Genomic DNA, 25,662 nt, shown 5'->3' with positions numbered 1-25,662 from the left:
TCTATGATCAGTGTACCAACTATTTTAACCTATGTTTGACAAATAAATTATTTGTATTTGTATTTACGGTGCATCATACGTGCATATAGTGATTGCATTAAGTAACAATGAAAATAGTGATAAACTTTTCCTTTGAAAAGGTTCCATGGTGGCTGATGAATTTAAGTCCTTGACCATACCTACACTAGCATAGCTGCAATAACTACAACTATACTATACCTACTCTTTTGTAACTATGTGTTTCTCACTACGAACAAATGGTTATCATGGCTTTTCAAAAGCTACAGTCATTTTATTATTATGTATGTATGTTTTCTGATATGTCTAGTAACTAGACTCTAGTTAAATAACGTTCTTGTATACTCTCGTAGTTCATAGATTGCACTTAGTCTTAAGATTGTACGTTATGCTTTATTAAGTGCATCTTTAAGCTACTTTTCGTAACGCATTTGTACGTACAAATGTTTCAATTGTGCGGCTTGACGCCCCCGTGGACGCGTAACAGATGATTTTTTAGGCTATTTGATCGAGTACATCTGTAGTCACAAATGAATTTAAGTCCTACAGGTAACTACAATATACATATACTCTTTTAGTGTGTTTCTCTGCTATGTCGAGTTAAATAAGATTATCATTGAGTAAGTACAACATTACATTTATTTTGTAGTGTGTTTTCTGATATGTCTAGTAATAGATTCAGTTGAGAAAGTACAATGATACAGTTATACGGTTTTCGCCAGTGTGTTTTCTGATATGTGTAGTTAAATCAGATTTACGTGCAGTTGAGTAAGTACAATGATTACAGTTATACGGTTTTTCGCCAGTGTGTTTTCTGCTATGTCGAGTTAAATGAGATTTTTTTGCAGTTGAGTAAGTACAATGATTACAGTTATACGGTTTTTCGCCAGTGTGTTTTCTGATATGTGTAGTTAAATTAGATTTATGTGCAGTTGAGAAAGTACAATGATTACAGTTATACGGTTTTTCGCCAGTGTGTTTTCTAATATGTGTAGTTAAATTACATTTTTGTGCAGTTGAGAAAGTACAATGATTACAGTTATACGGTTTTTCGCCAGTGTGTTTTCTGATATGTAGAGTTAAATGAGATTTACTTGCAGCTGAGAAAGTACAATGATTACAGTTATACGGTTTTTCGCCAGTGTGTTTTCTGATATGTGTAGTTAAATGAGATTTATCTGCTGTTGAGTAAGTACAATGATTACAGTTATACGGTTTTTCACCGGTATGCATTCTAATATGTCTAGTTAAATTATGTTTTTGTATACACGCGTAGTTGCATAGATTACATTTATGAGGTCTTTCTTTTGTATGCGTTTTCTCATGGTCTGCCAAATTACTTTTATCGCTAAACGAAGAACTACTGACATTACATGTATATAGTTTTTGACCTGTATGCGTTCTGATATGTCTAGTTAAACTTTCTTTTTGTGTACACGAGAATTCACAATAATTGCATTTAAAGGATTTTTCTTTTGTATGCGTTTTCTTATGGTAGTTTAAACTACTTTTAGACGTAAAAGCAGATTTATAGACATTGTGTATATTGTTATGTGTAATTGGCTCATGTTTTTCTGTAGTCGAGTCATCATCATATTTATGAGTATCAATGTGTTTCTCCAAATCAGATTTTATATCAAAAGTTTCATTACATTTGTCGCATTTGAAAACAACAGTTATTGTTTTTGAGTCATTAAGAGGTACATCTGTAAAGTTTTTTTTTTTATCGGCAACGGAAGCTATTAATGTATTAGTAGACTTGATTACAGGTACTTGAAACTTTACCGCTGGCTTTTTTGTAGCATCAGTCAATTTGATGTGAGATTCAGACTTTTTAGCTGAACTTTTTTTATCATTCTTTTTTTTCTTCGGCTTCACTATTTTACCCTCTTCCGTAGCATTGGCACTTGCAGAAACCGTTGTACCGTTATTTGTCTGTAAATCCTTTGGAATAGATGTTGAAGGTTCTTGTTTTTCTTCAACTGGATTTTCCTTGAGTATTTTTTCTTCTCTGGGCTTGTCTTCAATTGGTGCTGGGCGTTTGTTTCTTTTAAATTGTGCTTTCTTGGGCAATAGTTCTTGACCTAAAATCAATAAAGCAATGTTAATTTCACTATTGGATAACTTAGGTAAAAGTACTTCTAATAGGCGAAAACTTCAGGGTATTTTTCACCATTCATTGATAAATTTTGTGTGATATATCAATCAGTCACTCATCAATCATTTATTTATTTCTGAGAATATAGTAAAATATAGGTTAGTAAAGTGTTAGTTCAGCATATTCTGCCAGCATCGCCGTAGAAATATTTTACAGTTATACATCTAACATCTAATATCTGTGATGTCGTCTCCGTGTTTTGTCCCAATCAACAAAAGACTTAACGCTCGCCTTTTTATATAAAAAACAAGCATGAGGGTCCCCTGATGGGAAGCAATCACCGCCGCCCATGGACACCTGTCAACACGAGGGGTATCACAGGTGCGTTGCCGGCCCTTTGAGAAAAACTGTCCCAGGAAGCTGGTTCCATACTTAAGTCGTGCGTGGAAAAAAGTTTCGCTTAAAGCGGACGGTGCTAGATTGCCAATCATCGAGGTGGTGACGATGAAATGACTGACGCCTGTGCGAAGAACGGCAGTGAAACCTAGTTGCAGACAACAACCAATAGGCTTATTTCAATAGTTCGCCATTGCCCACAATGATATTTATTTATCGCTAGATGGCGTTAGTATCGTAAGGTACATCATCCCAGCCTATATACGTCCCACTGCTGGGCACAGGCCTCCTCTCAGAACAACAGGGCTTAAGCCATAGTTCCCACGCGGGCCCAGCGCAGATTGGGAACTTCACACGCAGGTTTCCTCACGATTTTTTCCTTCACCGCAAAGCTCGTGGTAAATTTCAAATGTAATTCCGCACATGAATTTCGAAAAACTCAGAGAGGTGCGAGCCGGCGTTTGAAGCCAATACCCTCTGCTAGAGATGCGATAGGTCAAACCACTAGGCCACCACAGCCTATAGTGTAGAGCATGTCTGTCTAAGCTAAAATAACGCATTCCTCACTCAACTAAATCAGTTCATTATGACTAGTTAGACATCAAATCTTAACAATAACCGTCTGAGATGAGTCTATCGGGGAACTATAAGGTAACTATATACCAAACGGACTTCATGATGTAGTTAAATGTCACAAAAATGTAGCACTTTTGCAGAAGGTCCGACCAAATAAAAGAGAGAATTCAGGAGGCCGGAAAAATAAGCCACAAAGGACTTTACAAACAATGCGTTTCGGAGATCCCCGATGTAAATTACTAATATACATGTAACATTTAGATCGGTCAGTATGGGAAAGTCTGAAGCTATAAGAAATACGAAGATCTGTTATTAGGAACTATGCCATCGATTTTAGTACAGTCACCAGCATTCATATCTGCCACAGCGGAGCGTGCAAAAATATCTGACACGTCCTTGCGACCCTAGAAATAGAGTCGCATCAGATATTTATGCACGCTTGTTGTGACAGATATTGGTGCTGGTGACTGTACCTAACAAGAATATCTGCATTCATAAATTTTAAAAAAACTTGTACTCAGCTCGGGAATCGAACCTACATTATTATAGAATAAAACTAAACTTTATATTATCACTATTACTGAAAAATAAAACTTAAATGATTAAATAATATGATACGCAATGCATTTTATTTATTCTAGATAGATATCGTGTTTCATAGTAACATTTATTACTTATGACCTACACTACCGATATACAAACATAAATAATGTAAGTTTTAATGTTCAAAACGATTCCCGAATGAGGGCTATCGTTTTTTGTCTCACTAGATGGCGCACTGTTGCGTGAGGTTTTTAAGTATGGCTTTCAAAGTCTGTTATTACGGGAGTTAAAACAAAGTATAGATTAAAATCATATTTAATACACCTTAAAACCGTATCATAAAAATATCGAGCATGCCACAGTGTTGCATAGTCCCCGTTTTGTTCGGAAAAAAGGGAGTGCAAAGGTTTCCGAAAGACAAAATTGTCTCAAAACACAGACATTCATTGCCCCGGAACGCATATTTGCCATAATTAATTTCAGATATTGCAAAATATTCACAAAATTATTCTAATTTTAAATAAACCCGCGTAGCTCACCCAAAAACTATGAGATTTGACATTTCGGAGACCTCACGCTACACTAGCGCCTCTAGTGGCGAATTCATACGCGATAGCCCTCATTGAGCACAAGTTGTTTTTTATGTATGAATGCAGTTTCTTGTTACTAAAATCGATGACATCGTTCCTAAGAACATATTTTCGTAATCTTATACTTTCAGACTTTCCCATACTGAAAGGTCTAAATGTTACACCCTGTACAGCTTGAATTTATAAGATAAATGTAAATATAACGTACATCCGTAGCATTCACAAGGCACGGAATACAGGCGCAGCTCCACCCCAAGAGTGGCCGCGAATTCGCTGCCGTAGAACACAAGCAGCTCGTCGAAGCGAGGGATCACCTTTATTGTTCTGGAAAGATACAATTTTTCTTGAGAAAATCCTTTTTATTAAGTAATATTATATATAAAAGACAAAGTTTGTGTGTGTATACTGTTGTCCTTAGTACTGATACGAGAGGTACGCGACTAGATTCTATTCGAAGCTGAGCCCTGAGCTGCAGGGCTACTACGAAACTCGAAGTTCGTGTCGTGCGGTCCCTCTGACGCTTATACTATTTAATACGAGAGCGAGAGGGACGGTGTAATACGATCACGTGCGAAGGTGCCTTTCCAGTACAGTCAGCGACGAACTCAAAAATCGTTATATCGTTATACTCTAGGTTGGCAACGCATCTGCAATACCCCTGGTGTTGCAGATGTTTATGGGCGGTGGTGATCTCTTACCATCAGGAGACCCACTTGCACGTTTGCCATTCAGTAGTTGAATAAAAAAAACAAATCTAAAAGGTATTCGTTCTTTATTATTCTTTATATATTCGTTTATCAATCTTGTATGGCGTTAAATACATTTCATGTCTGTAAAATGACAAAGTACAAAAGTGTGCAGCTGCTTCTGATGCCGACCCTACTATACCCTACCCTACCTATTCTATACCCTGTTATTCGCCTAGTTGCCACTAACCTGTAGTACAGCTGTCCTTGGTACTGATACGCGACCAGGTTCTGTTCGGAGACGTGTCGCGAGCAGTTCACGTATCGCATCCAGTTGGAAGCGTTGTCATCACGCGCGTCTATCACGTGCAAAGGTTTGTGGTTTTTGTCGTAGATCTGAAAATGACGAGGTTTGATTTTATTTCTTAAATATGTCAATTGTATAACTACTTATAACTTATGCCTGAGGCCCTATCTCGAGGAAATGAGGGCTATCGCGTATGAATTCGCCACTAGAGGCGCTAGTGTAGCGTGAGGTCTCCGAAATGTCAAATCACATAGATTTTGGGTGAGCTACGCGGGTTTATTTATAATTAGAATAATTTTGTGAATATTTTGCAATATCTGAAATTAATTATGGCAAATATGCGTTCCGGGGCAATGAATGTCTGTGTTTTGAGACAGTTTTGTCTTTCGGAAACCTTTGTCCTCCCTTTTTTCCGAACAAAACGGGGACTATGCAACACTGTGGCATGCTCGATATTTTTATGGTACGGTTTTAAGGTGTATTTAATATGATTTTAATCTAAACTTTGTTTTCACGCCCGTAATAACAGACTTTGAAAGCCATACTTAAAAACCTCACGCAACAGTGCGCCATCTAGTGAGACAAAAAACGATAGCCCTCATTAATTAGTTTATTTTAGTGTTTCGTTAAGTGATAATTACCTGCCAAGCATAAGAAGAATCGCCGGCACTGGGAGCGCGGACTCCACGATACGGCCCGAATCTCACTCCAATCGGCAGAGTGAGCGTGCTAAATACGCCGATACCCGCACCTGTCAATCAAATTTAGCGTTAAAGAAATCAATTTTAATTTAAATCTACTTAGGTACCTAGTTTTGCTTAGCCTAGCCGTGGTGGCCTAGTGGTTTGACCTATCGCCTCTCAAGCAGAGGGTCGTGGGTTCGAACCCCGGCTCGCACCTCTGAGTTTTTCGAAATTCATGTGCGGAATTACATTTGAAATTTACCACGAGCTTTGCGGTGAAGGAAAACATCGTGAGGAAACCTGCACAAACCTGCGAAGCGATTCAATGGTTCGTGCGAAGTTCCCAATCCGCACTGGGCCCGCGTGGGAACTATGGCCCAAGCCCTCTTGTTCTAAGAGGAGGCCTGTGCCCAGCAGTGGGACGTATATAGGCTGGGATGATAGGTACCTAGTTTTGCTAGTGGGACAGTTCGGTTCGTGCACTCCTTGAAAAGGACCACATAGATTGGTTTGAAACATGTCAGGTAAAACTGAAAATCATAACAATATAGTAAGTACAATATAGTCATTTTCGGATGCCACACTTTGTAGTTACATTGCGTAAAAAACATTAAGAGCCTACGCTACTGGTTAAGTTATTATCTATCTAAAATGAATACTAGGTGCTTAATTAATCTAACATATTTAACAACTATACCTACATATTACTTTTCTAAATATAGCTCTCTACATAATTATGTATGAAAAAGCTAAACTCCAATCACTACGTATTTAAATTTTAATATCATTATAAAAATATTAATAAAAGTAAAACAAACTAATAACTAAACTATAACTAAAATAAATTTGAAAAAGTATCCTCCCGCGGCATGGACCCAAAGATGCTGGCAGCATTTCCTCGCTGTATATACGCTGTGCGAGGAAGCTGCCAGCTCTACGGTCCCCTGTGGTACCTATCTGAGAGACGTTTGGATAATTCTTTGAAGATATTTTTTGCGTTGGGCCCCCACGAACCTAAGGTCTCAACCCCGAATGGAACAAAGTTGTATTCAGGGCCGAGACCTTTGTATTTGTTTATTATGTATTGATTTAAAATAGATGGGTACCTACTACGGCAGCTATCATTACTTTGTCATACTTACAGTTCACCTATAACATACATGTACATATCTCATCGTTTGTCACTTGTTTCTTTTCTTTATTTTTGTACAAAAAAGAGTTTACGTACATACATAGGTAGGTACGGTCAAGGATTTTAATTTATGAGCCAACAAGGAACTATTTCACAGTAAGCGTCATAGACATCGCATTAAAATGAAAATCGTAATGACTTTTCCTTTGAAAAGGTTCCATGCTGGCTCGTGAATTAAAGTCCTTGAGTGTACATGAACTAGTTCCCATTGATGAGATAGACACTTGTAGGTACTAAAAGGGTTTCCTAGACGACGCAAGCAAGAGAAGTACTATCCCACCCAGAAGTAAAGGAAATAATTTATTGCCTCTATACAAAAACTTATTCTACCCAATTAAAAGGGATGTTTACCCTAAATTCGGGCGGAGTAATACAATTTGTGCTTATACATATATTCTGAGACGAGGCCTGTGCCCAGCAGTGAGAATTGATGATGATACATACATATATATTTGTAAAAAAAAACAATAAAAATAAAGCGTAGGTACCTTATTCTGAGCCTGAAGATATGTAGTCTTATGTAACTGGTCTAAAATACTGTTTCAACTTTATTAAAGTAATCTAACATAATGCTAACTAGCTACATAGTATGCAATGCACGCGGCATGCATATGCACCTTCAATGTTGGAGTTCGCAAGGTGAAGAAAAACTCGGGGTATAGTGAGCGCCGCTCGCGGCACAAAATCCGGATACCCAGTCTTAGTAGGTACCTGTTATATGGCTCAATTAGTTCATAATCAATCATTATCCTACTAATATTATAAATGTGAAAGTTTGAGAGAGTGAGTATGTTTGTTACTTCTTCACGCTGAAACGGCTGGACGGATTTAGAGTTAGTTTATAACCTGGATTAAATCATAGGATACTTTTTATCCCGATATTAGGTACCACGGGATAGGGATAAAATCTCTAAATAACAACCGCTGGACTTTGAGTCATGAAATTTAGTATGGGTGTTTTAATTAAACGTCAATGAAAACCACGATGTATTTTTAGAGAATTCCTACGGGAATTTAATAAAATCCCGGAATTTCAATTCAACTGCTGTATCTAATGCTTTACGCGTGCGAAGCCGCGGGTAAACGCTAGTATGCCCTATAGTATAACAATACTTAGGACAATGGGATGATTTAGTACATAATTTTATTGCCACTACCAATTAAACACCTACCCCCTTATTCATAAAACTTAACAAGCCTATGTTAACTAACAAATGCTTTGTCCCTTTCTAACAAATACAAATGTCGAAGTGACAGATAAGGACAAACGAATTTTAGCGGCATTTTAAAGGGGGCTAAGCTATTGCAGACTGAAATAGTAGCTTTACAAAACAAACTCACATGTACTTAACATGAATAAGAGGAAATTTAGATTCGTTTTATGTACTGTATAAATTTTCTTCCTTTTCTTTCAAAAAACCATTCATAAGGAAAAGAAAATAATAGTGATCACAGGAAGTAAATAGTTGCATTTGACCTTATTCTAGTTCTTATAGCTTATGCATAGGTAGATAGGTACTGATAAGGTATAGCAAAGCAAACAACTTTTCTGTTTTAATTTTGGTTTATAAATTTAATAAACACATATTACCAAAGTATTGCATATGTGGGAACTACAGCCATAGCCCTCACATTCTGGGAGGAGACCTGTGCCCAGCAGTGAGAGTGAGCCATACAGCCACATTGTAACATCCAGCTAATAAGCATAATATTCAGTCACCAGCCACAGCCAGCATTTATAATTAACACATTGTACAGACATCTTTATACTAGCTTTTACTCGTGACTCACTACCTATTCCGCAGGAACTTTGCAATTTTGTGGGATGATAACTATTCCATATGTCCAGTCTCATACTATCTGCATATCAAATTTCATTTAAATTGGTTCAGTAGTTTAGGAGTGAGACAGACAGATAGGTGCTTTTGCATTAATAATATTAGTAAGGATTGAGGCTTACCTTTTCATCTGGTATAATGAGGAGAGGCCCGTGTATAGAGCAGTACTCGTACACATAATCACTGCACTCTGTGCAAACTGTTGAAAAGTGAAAAATAATTAGGTATTTGAGGGTGCCTTTGGGCTTTGAGGATGTATTCTAATGTTCGTCAATACATAGCCTAGCTACATAGGTACATTGCGAGGCAAGGGTATTTTTATTGGATTGGTGGCAAGGTATTAACTATTTTAAAGAAAGCCAACCGTTGTTATGAAAACATAAATTGTGCCCATTTAATTTAGCATCAACCTAGAATATGGTAAATTGGACAGTCAGTGATTCAAGAAACATTAACTGAAATTTTAGGCTGAAGTCAAGTATAGATATAGTAAGGAATATACCTATTGATCTTATATACTTTATGTTAAAAGACTAAAAAACTAAATGCTTACAAACGTATTCGTCGAAGGGCGGCTCCTCAGGCTCGTAATAGCAAACTCGCGGCCGCTTCCGTAAGTTCAATTGACTCATTGTAGCCATCAACAGGAACTTTCTAGAAAATCACGAAATATAAATACAATGTTGAAGAAAAACTAACCTGACTTTTTTTTGTAACGAACGGGTACTTATTGTATGTGTTGACCGATACAAAATGCACAATTTTATAATAAAAATAAATAGTAGGTATTCACAAGAACTGGTACGGGCATCTTAGGATGACCAAGAATTTAACTTATTAACGACTGTCTATTTCTTAAGATACTCTAAAACGTAATTTACGAATCATAACATAAAGTTACAGCACTCAATTTAGCTAAATAGGCGTCCAATTTACCTTATTTATTATATTACTGCGACTGCCACATCGAAGATGTTCCGTAGAGACCAACGAACGAACCAACCAAAGTAAAGGAAAGAAGGAAGAGTTGGCGTCGTTAGACTTGCCGTTCCCGCCAAAACAAGAAAAAAAATGAAAATTTCCCGCCTTTTCTACTGTTACGGTCCTAATCACGCTCAAATACTTGAATGTCTGTACTGTAAAACTATGTATTTGCCTGTTTGTGATTAATTAATTAATTACTTACAAAATCATGACCACGTTTTAAATAATAAATGTTTTTGTAGTTTTTTTTAAATGTTGTTTACAAGAAGCAATTATTTTACTCGGTTAATTACTTTTAAAATTGCGATATAAATTCCAAGTAATTTAAAACGGACCATCCGAAAATGTTAAAAAAGGCGCTCTGTTCGACCTTTCTTTAAACACTTCCATTAATACAGCGGTTTTAATCAAACTTTCATTGATATTTATTTATGGTAAATAAAAAAATGTTTTTTAATAAAAATAAAATCTCTTACATTTCTTTTACTTATTTATAGATTGGCCCCCCAAATGATTTTCAGACCTCGCTCTTTCCATCTGGTAAGTGGTAACAAAACGCAAATTGTACTTTCTCTTCATGTGACATCAAAACGCAGAGAAACTTCAAAAAGGCAATGGCGGACGTCCCATCGTCCTAGCAAAACATTTGAACACGTTGAACTTACATAATTATCGAAATAAAGGCCGCAGAGCTGCATGCCTCGGGTTTATAACATTTTAAACGTAAATACAACGTTCCAGGATGTCGACAGTAGTGTCTGACTGCTTTACCATTGGTAGTATAGTGGCAACTCGAACGTGTTATAACCAGGAGATAGAAGGCGAAGTTCTAGCTTTCGATCCTCAGACTAAGATGCTGATTTTAAAATGTCCATCATCCAGCGGGAATCCTAAGCGTCACGATGTGAATATTGTTAACTTATCGCTTGTCAGCGACGTTCAAATAAAGAAAGAAGTTACAGCAGTTCCAGAAGCACCCCAGAGTTTGAATTTGCATAGATTGAACACAAGAGTACGGAATTCAATTGAAAATAAAAGGCGACTAGTAAGTACTGGCTTGTAAATACTTTATAACCTTATGGACTATCTCCTTTTTCTCATCAACTTCAACTATAGTTTTCTCTACTGAAATACTGTTTGGGACAAAATGATGCAAGTTATTGTTGCTATGGTGTCACAATATCAAGTATTTCTTTTTACAAAAGCTGTGTGGTGGTAGTGATGGTTTGGTTTGTGTGATGTGTGTGTATACTTAGACCCTTGTCAGGTGTCATATTTGTTTTGAGTTGGATGTTGTTTAGACTTGTATAGAAAATCATGTCGGCAAGTGGGAAAAGCTTCATTTAAAATAGTGATGGGCCGAATGTGGTTTGAACCGAATATGAACTTCGGCCAAACATTTGGTAAAAGTAATATATACTGAGCGGCAAAAATCTGGCCCTCAAATGTATGCAGAATTGGTAATTTTGTATGAAGGGTGGGCCAAATTTTGTGCCGCTGAGTATATTTTTGCCAAACTTAGGTTCAATAACCTGCCTCTAGTAAATCTTAAATACCAGTAAATAGATAAGAAGAGATTGTTAAATTTGATTGTTGACACACATTTTTCAATAACTAATGTTTCTCAATGTTTAGTTTGGTAAAGTTGTGAACTAAAAATTCTTTTTTTTTTATTCTTACGGGGTATTATGACCTGCAGGAGTTCCATGACTTGTTTAATCTTAGTAACAACACATGTCTGCGCGGCCACCAATTTAAGCTATCTACTGAATGATCGCACAACAATCCTCGCAAACATTTCTTGTGTAACAGAGTGGTCAAGACATGGAACAAACTACCAGAACATGTAGTCTCAGCACTGAATGTGAACCAATTTAAGAACCGGCTAGACCAACACATTAACAATACAAAGAATACTTGACCAAGGAACAGCTAGATACAGGCACCTATCAGTTGCTTGCAACTGCCTGCCTGATAATTTATATAATAATAATAATAATAATAAGTTATGAATTGAAATCAAGGTTTTTATTTAATGAATAGGTAACTACTAAGTTTATTTCATTTTTGTTGCATATTTTACTGATATGACAGATATGCTTTCTTTTAATTTCAGTCGAAATAGTAAAAGTATAATAATCCTAGTATAATATTCCTTTTTTTTTTTTTTTTTTTCTATTTTTTTTTTTGAGGCTTAAGTGCACCAGTGTGACTATGCCAGCCTCATTGAAAGACTCGATGTCCACATTCATCAAACACTCCTATTGCGATATCCAGATTATCTGGCTGCAAAGGAGTGCTTGATGAACCGATAAATTCGTACTGCATCTTCCGATACCGGACAACTCAAAATAACATTCACTGCACCATTGAACAGGTCCAAATCACTCAGCCACCTCTCGCGGATATCCTTCGTCAATACACACTCCACCAAAAAATGTATTAAGTCCTCAATCTTATTACAATCCGTGCACATGGGGGATTGAACTACTTTCATCATATTTAAAAATTTATTCAATGGAACATGTCCTGACCGCACTCGAAACGCCCACACAAGTAAATCCCTGGGGAGGCTGGCACAATCGAACCAGGGCACCCTGAAAATTTTGTTCTGTATTGTGTTGTACCAGATACCTTTTGTTCTTGATATTAAATTGAATGACTCTTGCCACATATCTAAGCATTTATTCCTCGCAAGTGTCATCAATTCCGTACCATATGGTTTACATAGGAGTTCCATGCCGTCTGTCACTGCCGTTTTAGCCACTCTATCTACTTGCTCATTACCTGCTACTCCAACATGAGACGGTATCCATTGGATAACCAATGCAACACCATCAGAGCGCAATCCGTGCATAAGTCTTAATATGTCGTAGGCTATCGGCATTCCTCGGGACCCCGAGGTACACCGAGCCAGATGTTGAAGCGCACTTTTAGAATCTGATAGTATCACGACTTGGTTTTTTCCAATGGATTTAACATAGATTAATGCTTCATACATCGCTACTAGCTCCGCTCTCATAATGCAAATATCTGGATGTAATTTAAACTGTTTACAAATATCCAATTGCACATCCAAAAAAGCGGCTCCAACGCCATTTGTAGTTTTAGATCCGTCTGTAAACAATTTATAGAAATCCATGTAATCTATTGATATCATTTCGAGCACAGTTCGCTTTAGGTAGTCTGTTGGTATGTGTCTCTTTGGCCTGGTGACAGAGGCAATGCTACACTTTATACAAGATTCCACGTCAATGTATGAGACCCACGTGCCTACTAAATACATATCTAATATGTCGCTTTTGTGAATATCCCAGTCCTTAAGCAAATTATGCACAGTGACTAGCATAGGCTTGGTTTTGTTGCGCCAGTAACTCATCTCACACTGATCAGACAACTCCTGCAAAAGCTCCAGGACTAAGTCATGTGATGCAGAACCAACCCGTAGCCAATACCTTGATGCGAGCCACTGTCTACGGACAGACAATGGCGGCAAACACAGTTCATTCTGCATCACATGGATTGGAGTGCTGCGAATGAAACCTCCACAAACTCTCATGGCTAAGTTCTGCAGGACGTCTAACCTTCGCAAATGAGTGCTAGCGCTTGAACCAAATAAGATGCAGCCATAATCAGTCCTACTTCTAATTAAGGATATGTACAATCGTCTTAGGTGGGATGGATGGACCCCCCACGCGCCACCGGCAAGAACTTTTAAGATGTTAAGGTATTTAAAGGCTTTAGCACAGGTCTCGTTAATATGCAACCCCCATCGAAGGGCAGAATCCAACCACATCCCAAGATATTTCACCTTTTTAACTACATTTAAAATATTGTGGTTAAATCCTATCTCTATGTTATCAAAATTTTTCCTGGCTCTGCTGAAAACACAAACATTTGATTTCCTTTCTGACAGTGAGAGTCCCATCTCTTTTAGTAACTGTGTCACTATTTCCAAATTGCAATTAATGTCGTCTATCGCGGAACTTAAGCTTCCATCTACTACCTTATATAAAACAAAATCATCGGCGTATTGTGATATTGAGACAGAATTTAAGCTATTACAGACATCCATGGTCACAATGTTGAAAAGAAGAGGCGACAATGGATCTCCTTGAGCCAAACCTATGCTTGCATGTCTTTCTGTAACATCACCATTCCTAGTAAGGAGCTGAAGCGTTCGGTCTGATAAGAAATTCCATATGTAAGTGCAAATCTTTTTGCCTGCTCCAATAGCTTCTAACTTCCTCACCAGAAAATTTAGATTTACATTGTTATAGGCATTTTCAATGTCCAGAAAGCACGCTATCACAGGTGTTTTTCTAGAAAATCCTACTTGCACAGCTAAGACCAATCGTACTAAATTGTCCAGACAAGACCTGGATCTCCTAAACCCTATAGTTGATGATGAAAAAAGACTGTTACTTTCCACAAACCATTCCAGCCTTTTCATAATGATATGATGGAATATTTTGCATGGGCAAGAAATCAAAGAAATAGGTCTCAATGAATCTGGTTGACTAAGTTTTGGTATAGGTACCATTCTTATTATTTTCCATTGTACAGGAACCTCCCCAGTCATCAGAATCAAATTAAAAATATACAAAAGCATTGCCTTACCAGATTCCGACAAATTAAATATCATTGAGTATGATATATTATCAGCACCTGGCGCTGTATCCTTCCGCTTAATTGACTTATTGAGTTCGGACATAGTAATCTGTTTATCCAAAAGATGATTTATGCTATTATCCAATACTGGTTGAGGTTCCTGTACTGAGTCTGGTGATAACGACCGGAGTAACTGTGTAGCTTTGGCAAGGTCAACAGTATTACTTCCCGCTTTCTTCCCCTTCATCCACCTCATCTTCCTCCACATTTCTGAAGGTGAAGTCTCATTATTCACGCTAGAACAGAATTCTCTCCATCCCTTCGATCTTTCTTTTTTAATCAGGTTTTGGGCTTGTGATATCTTAATTTTCAATGCCGTGTAATTATCAGGAGTTGGATTTTTTCGGAACTTTTTAAGAGCTAGGCGCCTTTGTGCTACTGCCTTAGAAATTTCTGGAGTCCAATATGGTTTTGGAGCAAATTTTAATGTCGGATCTTGACACACTTTAATCCATGGAATTGTTTCTTCGGCGGATGCCGTAATGCCAGAAACGAACGTATCATAGCTTTTTTGTACATTTAAAATTAATTGTTGGTTGTCAAAAATTAATTTCGATTTATCCTTATATTGTCCCCAGTTGGCCATTTTAAAATTTCTTTTCTTATTTGGTACTTTACATCTTTCGTATCCAAATCTCAATTTAATCATGATGTGGTCGCTTCCCAAACATTCATTAGAAACAGACCATGTACACTTTAAAGCAATGTCAGTAGTGGCAAAAGAAACATCGGGAGCTGATTTTTGCACGTCACCATTAACCAGTCTAATTCTAGTATGAGCTCCATTATTTAGGCATACGAAATCATGTTCAAACATGGCTTTATGCAACTTCTCTCCTTTAGCATCAGTTTTGTAGGACCATAACAGATGGTGCGTGTTCAAGTCTCCCAAAATAAGGGTTCCTTTATCGAAAATGGAGAATATGTTATCCCAATCACTCTGCCTTATACTCCGAGGGTTAGAACAGTATACTGATATAATATTTTTGAGCCCACTGACATTTTCGACACTCAGTATGAGCACTTCTAAATCCGGGTTAGGTGTGACATAAGAATAAGGAAGCACCTTAATTGATTTATGGGTAAAAAAACAAACACCACCATAAGCATCTTGTCTATCCAATCGAAACACATTATAATTGCTCATGTTAATGCAGTCCTCTTCAGATAACCATGTTTCACTAATGACACCTATGTGAACTTTGTCTTGAATTAAAATGTTTTCAAAATCCTTGAGCTTTGGCTTTATGCTACGAGCATTCCATTGTATAATATTTATAAAGGAATCATCATGCTGCCTGTCCATTATTTTGGAAGTTAAAAAGTTTCATTAAACTGTCTATGCTTATGTACTCCTTAATAAAAACTTTTACCTCTTCTAAAATATATTCAATAGCCAGTTTTATTTTTCCTGTCCAATCGTGTTCCGAAAATATAATTTCTTGAATTCTTTTCCAAAATCTTTTAGTCCAGCTGTCTTGCTTAGTGTCTTTGTTTTGCTCATTGTCATTGTCTCGGTCTCGGTTTTTTTTGTTTGTATTCTTCTGTGAATTCTGACTTTCGGGTTCTTCTGTTTCCATATCAGAAATGACCGAGTCCTCAGTAGCTACTACCTTTCTCCTGCGTTTTTGCTCTGCCTGATTGTTAGTAGGTTGTTTCACATGAACCTTCTTATTACTTTTGTTGTTCTGTTGATTCCCTTGGAGAACCTCCTTATAGGTGCGATCACCTGTAGGAGTATTGACGTTGTCTGATGGACTTTCATTCTGAGGAGTTACCTCTGGCTCTTTGTTATTCTCCGGTGGAGGCACCTTATTCTTAATTCTTAAAAGAGCCACCTTATATGTACAATTTTGTTGGGCCATGACATCTCTTATGTTTTTCTCCCTTTGATAAGCTGGACAAGAGCTCTTTAGGATAGACATATGCTCGCCTTTACAATTGACACATTTAAATGTTAAGGCTTCACAATTTTCATGCTCTCCTCCACACTTGGGGCATACAAAGTACTTTGAAGGGCAAAAGTTTTTGATGTGTCCAAACTTCCAACACTTACTGCATTGCGTGACAGGGAAAACATAAGGCTCAACTTCCATCCTCAGTCCATATGAATAAACATATGGAGGCAAGTTGGAGCCTTGGAAACACAATCGTACTTTCTCGCTCTTTACCCATTTGCCATCTTTATCTCTCCTGTTTAATCTTTTTGCAGCTATAATGTTAATCTCGCTATGAAATTCCCCCTTCAGAGTGTCGTCTTCAATCTCCAAATCTACATCTTTTACCACGCCATATATATAAGACATCTCATTAGTGTTACGGCAGGTCCAGCCTTTTAATGTTACGTTAGAACAACTGGTAAGCATTTTTGCAGATTCGCTATCTTTGAACCGTATAAGTAATTTGAAAGGACTCTTATATGTCACTTTTAACACTCCTTGTATATTCTCAGTTTTAAGGAATTTTGCCATTCCAATCTGCTTAGGTAGTTTTTCCTTGCTGCTTAAGGACACTTCTACGTAACTGGCTTGATTTTGTTCTGCCTGGTCTACTTCACTCAATTCCTTAGGTGGAGATTCCTTCCGAATTTTCCTCTTCTTTCCGCTTGTTACCAAAATAAACGAATCCTGGTCCTGACCTTCACTATAACTGTCTCGTCCTCTCTTTCCTCTCTGCAAATTTGTTTGGATATCGTCATCATCCCACTCCAGCTCCGATCCATAAATAACACGGTTAATCTCCTCCGGAGTTATCGCATTGGATGACATATTTGGATTTTCGTCGTCATCACTCGACTCCATCTCTATTTGCTTGTTATATAGAAACTTCTTTTTTTTTCACTTTTTGGAGGGTAGTTCTATGAGCACTTAAGTTAAACAGTTAATTACACTTAAATAACAAAGTATCACCACATAAAAATGTTGGTTAAAAGTTAACTATCACTAAGTCCACAGAATGAGATAATATTGAAACACTAAAAGTCACAGGATAATTTTAAAATATAAACAATAGTAATGGGCCATCTCTACTCTGACTTAAGCAAATGCCAGGCATCTACCCACTGATAATATTCCTTTGATCTGTTTTGTAATGTCTAAGTATTTTGTACTGTCTCTATGTTTTGTGCTGTCTCTATGTTTCGTGTATGTGTATGTCTATTCCAGGTACGCAACAAACTCACTACTAAAATACAACCCCCGTTTAGAAAAACCTTTAATAACCGGTCAGACACATGTATACTTTGCTGCTGTCAGGTGTCATTGGCAGTAATGGTTGCTAACCTAAAGCGACCGGTTGCCATTAAGCAAAAAGTTGAAGTTGAATTTATAATATTTCTTTCTAGTGCCGAATGTTCGGCATTTAAACCGAATTTCGGCCGAATGCCGAAGTTCGGCTGAAGCTGCCTAAATACGGTTAAACCGAATGTAAAACGAATTTCGCCCATCCCTAATATGAAATGTTCTGCCACTGGAACATCCGATTAAAACCAGGGCTCGACATCCGAGAAGTGGGAACCAAGTGTGTTGCTTTAAACAGTTTTGACTGTATTTCGTGGACCTCTGCAATGTAATGCTTTATTCAAGAAATTGCTTACTTTAACCAAGTTTTGGGCTAACTTTTTGTATATTTATCTTAATCCATCCCAGCCTATATACGCCACTGCTGGGCACAGGCCTCCTATCACCTCTCAACAAGAGGGCTTGGGCCATAGATCCCACACGGGCCCAGTGCGGATTGGGAACTTCACATGCACCATTGAATTGCTTTGCAGGTTGTGCAGGTTCCTCACGATGTTTTCCTTCACTGCAAAGCTCGTGGTAACTTTCAAATGTAATTCCGCACATGAATTTCGAAAAACTCACAGGTGTGAGCCGGGGTTTGAACCCACGATCCTCTGCTTGAGAGGCCATAGGCCACCACGGCTTATCTTAATCCATTTTATTAAAATTATTTGAAACAGAAGGCAGGTTTTTTTACATTCCGCATACGAAAGTTTTGTATTTTTACCTGTTCATGAACTGATATTTTAAATTTCCAGGTCTCAGCATTATCCGCTTGCCTGGACCCGGAGGGCCAGAGGCTGTTCCTGGCGATCGCCCGAGTGATCGAAGACGTGTCATGGGCTGGCCAGAACATCCGCGTGTACAATGAAGTCACCATCTCACCTCCTTATAAGGTACAGATACAGCCAAAAATTTTTTTTTTGAGTTTTTAAAACCTTAATATTCAGGCAATAAAGTCCTGTACGTGTCTGTCCTGTATACTGTGCATTTTTCCGGGATAAAAAGTAGCCTATGTTACTCTGGCCCATAAAATATCTCTATGCCAAAAATCACGTCGATCCGTCGCTCCGTTTGGATGTGAAAGACGGACAAACATATAAACACACACTTTCGCATTTATAATATTAGTATGGTTTTTTTTTTAAATATAGCTCTATTGTTACTATCGATGTAAATATCATGTAATTTTATTACTAATAAAAATGTCATGACCCATGACAACGAACTATAAAGAGAACTGACCTCATGGTGGTTTGTTTACGGTTTGTGCTAGTTTACTTAGTTATTACCTATTATATTTATTTCTTTTTCAGGTAGAAAATGTGATTGGTGAACCAGACTCGAAGCCCTACAACTACATAAGGAAATTCGTGGAACGGCATTGGAGCGACCGGGACCACCCTTCGGCGTCCAACTCGCAGCTTCAATTGTAGATGGGCTTGAATAAAGGTTTCACCCAAAAACACTTTTTATTGTTGTTAGGTGGGTGAAGAACAATGAGGGCTATCGCGTGTGAATTCGCCACTAGAGGCGCTAGTGTAGCGTGAGGTCTCCGAAATGTCAAATCTCATAGTTTTTGGGTGAGCTACGCGGGTTTGTTTATAATTAGAATAATTTTGTGAATGTTTTGCAATATCTGAAATTAATTATAGCAAATATGCGTTCCGGGGCAATGAATGTCTGTGTTTTGAGACAGTTTTGTCTTTCGGAAACTTTTGTCCTCCCTTTTTTCCGAACAAAACGGGACTATGCAACACTGTGGCATGCTCAATATTTTTATGGTACGTGTATTAAATATGATTTTAAACTAAACTTTGTTTTCACGCCCGTTATAACAGACTTTGAAAGCCATACTTAAAAAACCTCACGCTACAGTGCGCCATCTAGTGAGACAAAAAACGATAGCCCTCATTGTGTGCTTCTCTGCTACTACATGGGAAAAACAGCACTCTGTATGACACATAAAAGAGGAATAGAGAGATAGAGAGAGAATGTATTTAGACATGTATTTGATACACAGAGCATCTGTCTATCCATCTATCTAATCTAATACCTTTAAATAAGCAATTTTTGTTTATTGTATATTTTGGGGATCTTGGAAACGGCTCCAACGATTTCGATGATATTTGGTATGTAGGGGTTTTCAGGGATGAAGAATCGATCTTGCTTGGTCTTATCTCTGAGAAAATGCAATAATATATTATTATTTTAATTATTTTTTTGGAAATATAGCTCTAACTATCGATGTAAAATATCATGTTATTTTGTTACTAATAAATATATCATGATTTCTATAGGTACTAATACTCTTTGGTCATGATCTGTCATGGCGCCAAAATATATATAGAACTGCCGCTGTTCTGGAGGTTGCGCTGGTGTCGCCCCCTGCACAGAGCTTTGCCTAATCCTACTTCCTAATATATTATGTGAAATTTGGTATGTAGACAGCTGGACATCTGGAATAAAACATAGGCTACTTTTTATTCCGATATTCCCACGGGTTAGGGATAAAATCTCGAAACAACAACCGCTGGGCTTTATAGTCATGAAATTTGACATGATTGTTTTTAATGTAACGTCAATCAAACCACGATTTAATTTTCGGGAATTCCCACGGGAATTTGAAAAAATCCCGAAATTTCAATTCAGCTGCTGAATCTAATGATCAGGGGTCGGACAAAAAGTGCCGATGACGTCAAACCACTTATAAGATGATGTAGAGGAGCTACATGAACACACATTTGTTGCATACACGTCGTTGTCTTAAGGTCACGGGTGAGCAATTGTTTTTAGTTAGTTTGATTATGTATGACTTGTTTTTGATTTCCATTATATTTAAATATCTAATAAACAGCTATCTATCGAAGTTAAAGGAAATCAATAAATACATGGTATAGATGCTATGGATGTGTGACATAGGTACTTGGAAGTGAAGTAGGCTGAATTTTCTGTATGGTACAGTCGAGTTCATAAACGTATGAGCAAATATATCTGAACACGCTTCTACGCCGTTGACAATAGAGTCGTGTTCAGATATTTTGATCAAATTTTTGCTCACAACTTTATGAACTCGACTGTACTATATGTGTCGTACTGATATAGCTGTTTAGCATGTAGTAGTGGAGAAGCTAGATAAAGAGATCGTGTTAAAAACCATCAAGGCAGGAAACTTTGTTTTGGGTGAAATTATGAATGAGACTGTACACAGATGTTTCCACGGCCCGCTTCTAATAGTCGCAAAGATAAAGAAATCGCAAATAGGGATCCCTATAAGGGGTTCTAATTTGAGTATATTCTGTTTTTTTTTTCCAAAATTTATAGTATCAGACAATAAACATTCGCAGACAATCCAAAAAGAATAAAATCAAATTTCATTACGGAAGTATTTAAAAAAGTATGTATGAAAATGTTCGACCTGCTGAATTCATTGGACATTATATGAACCTATTGATGGCTTGTTTAATAAAAATTACTTAATTATATATTTCCTGTGTTAATGTTAAAAAAACGTAACCAGATTAGAAAAATAAAATAAACCCCCGGCATTGTCAATTGTAAGTTCTGTATATCAAAATCGGTTGAACTTTTTTTTAATGAAACACTCATGAGAACCAGTGCAAGGAAACATGCTTTCACGTTAAAAATCGCATCGAAGTCGGTCCATCCCTTTGAGAGTAAATTACCACCTTCTATACCTACTACAAAAAAAAAACAAGTATAATTCTTTAACATTTCTTGTCTATAAATGGTATTATTAATACAACAAACACAACACAAATACTATTCATTCAATTAAATGTATTCAGATAGCAGTCAACGTCGTAAATAAGTGATCACTTTTGTACCTTGTCGCTTTCAGTCGTTACATAATTTCGAATGGCTTTTCAGACTATGTTAAATGACAAGATACAAAAGTGATCACTAATTTATGACGTTGACTGTACAAACGCTAACGAATCAAGATTGTTTTTTTGGAATCTTTTTGTATTTTTTATTTGAATTCCAAATTTTTTGTTACTTTTACGGTCGTCCCGTAAAACCCATATCGAAAATACAAACGTGAAAAGGTAACAAACAGACTTGCAAACTTTCGCATTTATAATATTAAATTATATAATAAAATTAAATGGGCTTTGATATGGCTGGCTACGACGAATTTACTGATAAATGCTCTCCTACACGCGTGACAGTACAGTTGCCCAGCTGAGTTGTACGTGTATACTTTGACTACAGATACTTGAGTTAACCATATTCGAAATAATTTAAGTATCTACATTAAATTTGTTGTCGAAATTTAGGGGCTGTTTCACCATCCATTGATTAGTGTTAACTGACGGTTAAATGTGATGCCGTCTCTGTTTTGTTCGAATAGACGGAGACGGCATCCCATTTAACCGTCAGTTAACACTAATCAATGGATGGTGAAACAGCCCCTTAGTCTTGTATCTTTTAATAGCCTAGTACTGCCTTAGGTTTAACATAATACAAAATTCCTCGAAATATATGTTACTCTCCACTTTCAAAGCAATGCCATGTGCTGCTTAAATCATTTTATCTACATGCATATCATAACTTCCCTATTATATGTTCAGAAACGACTATCAAATGGCCTTTATTAAGAAACTATCTGCGGGTATCTTAATGTCACATTAAAGTACAGTGCATCTTAATGTTTACATTAAAGTATCGGTAATACTTTTTTTAACAATGCATATCTGTACATATTGTAGAAAACTTATGACATGCATGTAGATAATAATTATTATTCAAAGTCAAAGTCAAAGTCAAGTCAAAGTCAAAGTCAAAATCAAAGTCAAAGTCAAAATACAGGCCATATCTGAACATATTATAGAAAACTTATGATATGCATGTACATAAAGTTATGTATGCGGCTATACATAATTAGGCATTAAAACACTCGTGTGATCTTATTATGAAACCCGCCTTCGGCTCGTTTCATAAAACCACACTCGTACTTTAATGCCTCTCATTATGCACCAGCCACATAAATAACTATTAATCAAGTCATAGGTAATGATACCTAAACTGCTGTTATATTTATAGACAGTTGTATAACTACAACTGCCTGCGTAACCAAATCTGTCTCAGATATCGATACTACTTTGACAAAATCTCGTATCTGAAATCAATATGTCAACAAAATTCACTCGGGAAAATTATCTATTTTGTGGTAAGAGTTTTTTTTAGTAGTGACGATATTTATTTTAATTTAACTGTTTTTTTTTTTGGAAATTTAAACAGAAACGTTGTTCACTTATTTGCTTTATTTGTTTTTATAGTTAGGGGCTGTTTCACCATCCATTGATTAGTGTTAACTGACGGTTAAATGTGATGCCGTCTCTATTTGTTTTGTTCGAATAGACGGAGACGGCATCACACCTAACCGCCAGTTAACACTAATCAATGGATGGTGAAACAGCCCCTTAACATAATAAAATATATTATTGCTCCTGGATCAAACGAATGTTTAAGATTTTTTTTAAACGAAAATGATTTTCGGATCGCTGGACCGGATTCGAACCCCGCCTAGGTCTAATGTGCTAGAGGTGTCATGCCAATTACACTACCCTGGATCTGTCCAGCCAGCCGAAAATCCTGACCACAGTAGTGCCACCAGCATTGAGGTCACGCATACAAGAAGATGTATTAACAGCGCGATTTTGACATTTACTCGTTCATTTCATTCATTCTCCTTTTATGCAATCATGTAGATGTGTGTGTAAAACATTCACTTCAACTCTCGTGGCACTACCTATACTTCTATTTAACATTTTTACCACGATAAGTTACAGCAGATCAAATAGATGCTAACCAACTATTCTCTAATAAACTTTTAGCTCAATTTGTGTGCAAAGTTTTCGACGGATCCTATAAATAATTTTGTTATTTTTTTTAATACAAGCTTCTATTGCTGACTGTACGTGAATTGTCATCTAATTTACATGTGTATACCAATACCAAGTTTCAAGTCAATCCGACCACTGGAAAAGGGTCATCAAAACGAACTTCCAACAACAACAACAAACGGCAAGTTAAATAAAAGCTTAAAAACAAGAGTACTTATCTGAGTTCCAATTACTTACGTAACAGCAGCTTTTAAAATGTATTTTTTGTTTCTTGATTTAATTTTATAATGTTATGCCCTATTAAAAATGTACTATTCATTCCTTTAAAATATTTTTAAAAAAATATGAATTTATTGATCTTGTGCATTCATTTTGTTTTTGTTAGTTGAAATTGTATGAATCAACTCTTAGCATATATTTTTAAAACTATTAGAAGTCATGTCGACCAAAATTGTGCTTTGCCATGTTTGTAAATTATACCTACTGAAATATATGTTATAAGTGAATACATACAGTACAACCAGAATGTTAATGTCAGTCGGGACTCGTCTGTTTAACCTTTTCGCCGCTACGTTAAATACAAAACACATCATCCATACGCCAGGCTTCCATATTGCAATGCCTAAAATTGAACCTTAACGCAATTGAACGAAGGTTGCTTTTGCATTGGAGTAATGGACGTATATATAGGTCGTTGGCGTGGACCTGGCGTCGAAATGGTTAAAAGTTGTAAAGATTCAAACGAGAAAGAAAAAGAAAACATGTCTTTTGTTTCGACTTCCGGACGACACTAGCAAACTAGTTTTAAGTGTATTAACATTAAAATATGGTATGGTAAAGCAAACTTATGGTTGACTATACTTATATAGCGTCTTGTACACATGCAATCAGATATTTCAAGCGAAAAGAAAGCCATAGTAGTTTCAGCTTGCGTTCCTAAATTTCAAAAACGAAGGTCAAAATACATTTTAGGATTAATCGTTTTACTAGCACAATCGGAATCTGCGTGTGAACAGCTTAAGCCTTCCGATTCTGAGAATAAACCTTCATAAAGCTGAAGATATTGAAGAACCATGGCCACCTTGATATACCTGATAGCAACTGCAGTCACCTGCAGTAATATCTGGCACAGCGGTGTGCAAAAATATCTGACACATCCTAGAGTCGTGTCAGATATTTATGAACGCTTGTTGTGTCAGATAATTTTGCTTGTGACTGTACCAACGAACTGCAGTATTTTATTGTAAAATATATAACACAATCCCTTTCATGTTCGCTATATCTGTGTAGTATGTTTTACTTTTCAACAATCGAAGTGTTAAGCAAATGTGTACTCTGTGAGAATGCAAATAAGACATCTTCTCGGAAGATTTTTGTATGTGCATAGCGAGGTTAAGTATACCTCTATAAAAGAAAAGTATTAAAAAAAACGAAAAACTTTTTTAAAACTTGTTTTATTTCTGTTCCGATTTAAAAAAAATGAGTCCCAGCCAATATATGTCCTACTGTTGGGCACAGGCTTCTTTTCAGAATGAGAGGCCGTAGGCCGTAGTGTCCACGCGGGCCCAGTGCGGATCGGGAACTTCACACAACATTGAATTGCTTTACAGGTTTGTACAGGTTTCTTCACGATGTTTTCCATCACCGTAAAGCTCGTGGCAAATTTATAATGTAATTTCGCACATTTGCAAAACCGACGAGCCGTGGTTTGAACTCGCATTTGATTCCGATTTATTTACAAATAAAACAATAAATATTTAAGCAATAACATTTATTACCTACAAAACATCTACAATATTACATGATTAAATATACATTAAACATTCTAAAGTTAAATTCGAAACATGGCAACTAATATAATTAACTTACAAAATTGGCAACATTTTGTACTGGTCAGAAATGCGGTAAAAACATTTAAAATATCTTAAC

At 36.8% G+C, this 25,662-nt stretch overlaps 2 protein-coding genes across 2 annotated transcripts; one reads left to right on the top strand and one right to left on the bottom strand.

The window, feature by feature from the left end:
* Positions 1-696: 696 nt before the first annotated feature.
* Positions 697-9,962, bottom strand: LOC141444517 (uncharacterized). The gene is made up of 8 exons (XM_074110064.1): positions 9,864-9,962; positions 9,481-9,581; positions 9,050-9,126; positions 7,707-7,800; positions 5,856-5,965; positions 5,158-5,303; positions 4,430-4,545; positions 697-2,102 (listed from the first exon to the last, which is right to left on the bottom strand). The coding sequence occupies exons 2-8, from the start codon at positions 9,566-9,568 to the stop codon at positions 697-699; spliced, it is 2,037 nt and encodes a 678-aa protein (XP_073966165.1). The 5' UTR covers positions 9,569-9,581; positions 9,864-9,962.
* A 552-nt stretch (positions 9,963-10,514) lies between these two features.
* LOC141444854 (LSM12 homolog A-like) lies at positions 10,515-21,581 on the top strand. Its single transcript, XM_074110578.1, has 3 exons — positions 10,515-10,956; positions 18,622-18,759; positions 19,180-21,581. Exons 1-3 carry the CDS (start codon positions 10,654-10,656, stop codon positions 19,297-19,299), a joined length of 561 nt encoding a protein of 186 aa, XP_073966679.1. The 5' UTR covers positions 10,515-10,653; the 3' UTR covers positions 19,300-21,581.
* Positions 21,582-25,662: the final 4,081 nt, after the last annotated feature.

The sequence above is a fragment of the Choristoneura fumiferana genome, chromosome 30 (genome assembly GCF_025370935.1).
Source record: "Choristoneura fumiferana chromosome 30, NRCan_CFum_1, whole genome shotgun sequence".
NCBI lineage: Eukaryota > Metazoa > Arthropoda > Insecta > Lepidoptera > Tortricidae > Choristoneura > Choristoneura fumiferana.
Note: the sequence above shows the minus strand (reverse complement) of the source record. Positions and strands in the feature narration are given on the sequence as shown.

What these genes read in the sequence shown, in the direction of transcription:
- LOC141444517 (XM_074110064.1), bottom strand. Translation starts at nt 9,568, where the DNA reads ATGGCTACAATGAGTCAATTGAACTTACGGAAGCGGCCGCGAGTTTGC. An exon ending in TCATTATACCAGATGAAAAG is followed by an intron (nt 7,801 to 9,049) that starts GTAAGCCTCAAT and finishes GCCATATAACAG; the next exon opens with GTACCTACTAAGACTGGGTA. An exon ending in TGCGAACTCCAACATTGAAG is followed by an intron (nt 5,966 to 7,706) that starts GTGCATATGCAT and finishes TTTGATTGACAG; the next exon opens with GTGCGGGTATCGGCGTATTT.
- LOC141444854 (XM_074110578.1), top strand. Translation starts at nt 10,654, where the DNA reads ATGTCGACAGTAGTGTCTGACTGCTTTACCATTGGTAGTATAGTGGCA. An exon ending in TTGAAAATAAAAGGCGACTA is followed by an intron (nt 10,957 to 18,621) that starts GTAAGTACTGGC and finishes TTAAATTTCCAG; the next exon opens with GTCTCAGCATTATCCGCTTG. An exon ending in CCATCTCACCTCCTTATAAG is followed by an intron (nt 18,760 to 19,179) that starts GTACAGATACAG and finishes TTTCTTTTTCAG; the next exon opens with GTAGAAAATGTGATTGGTGA.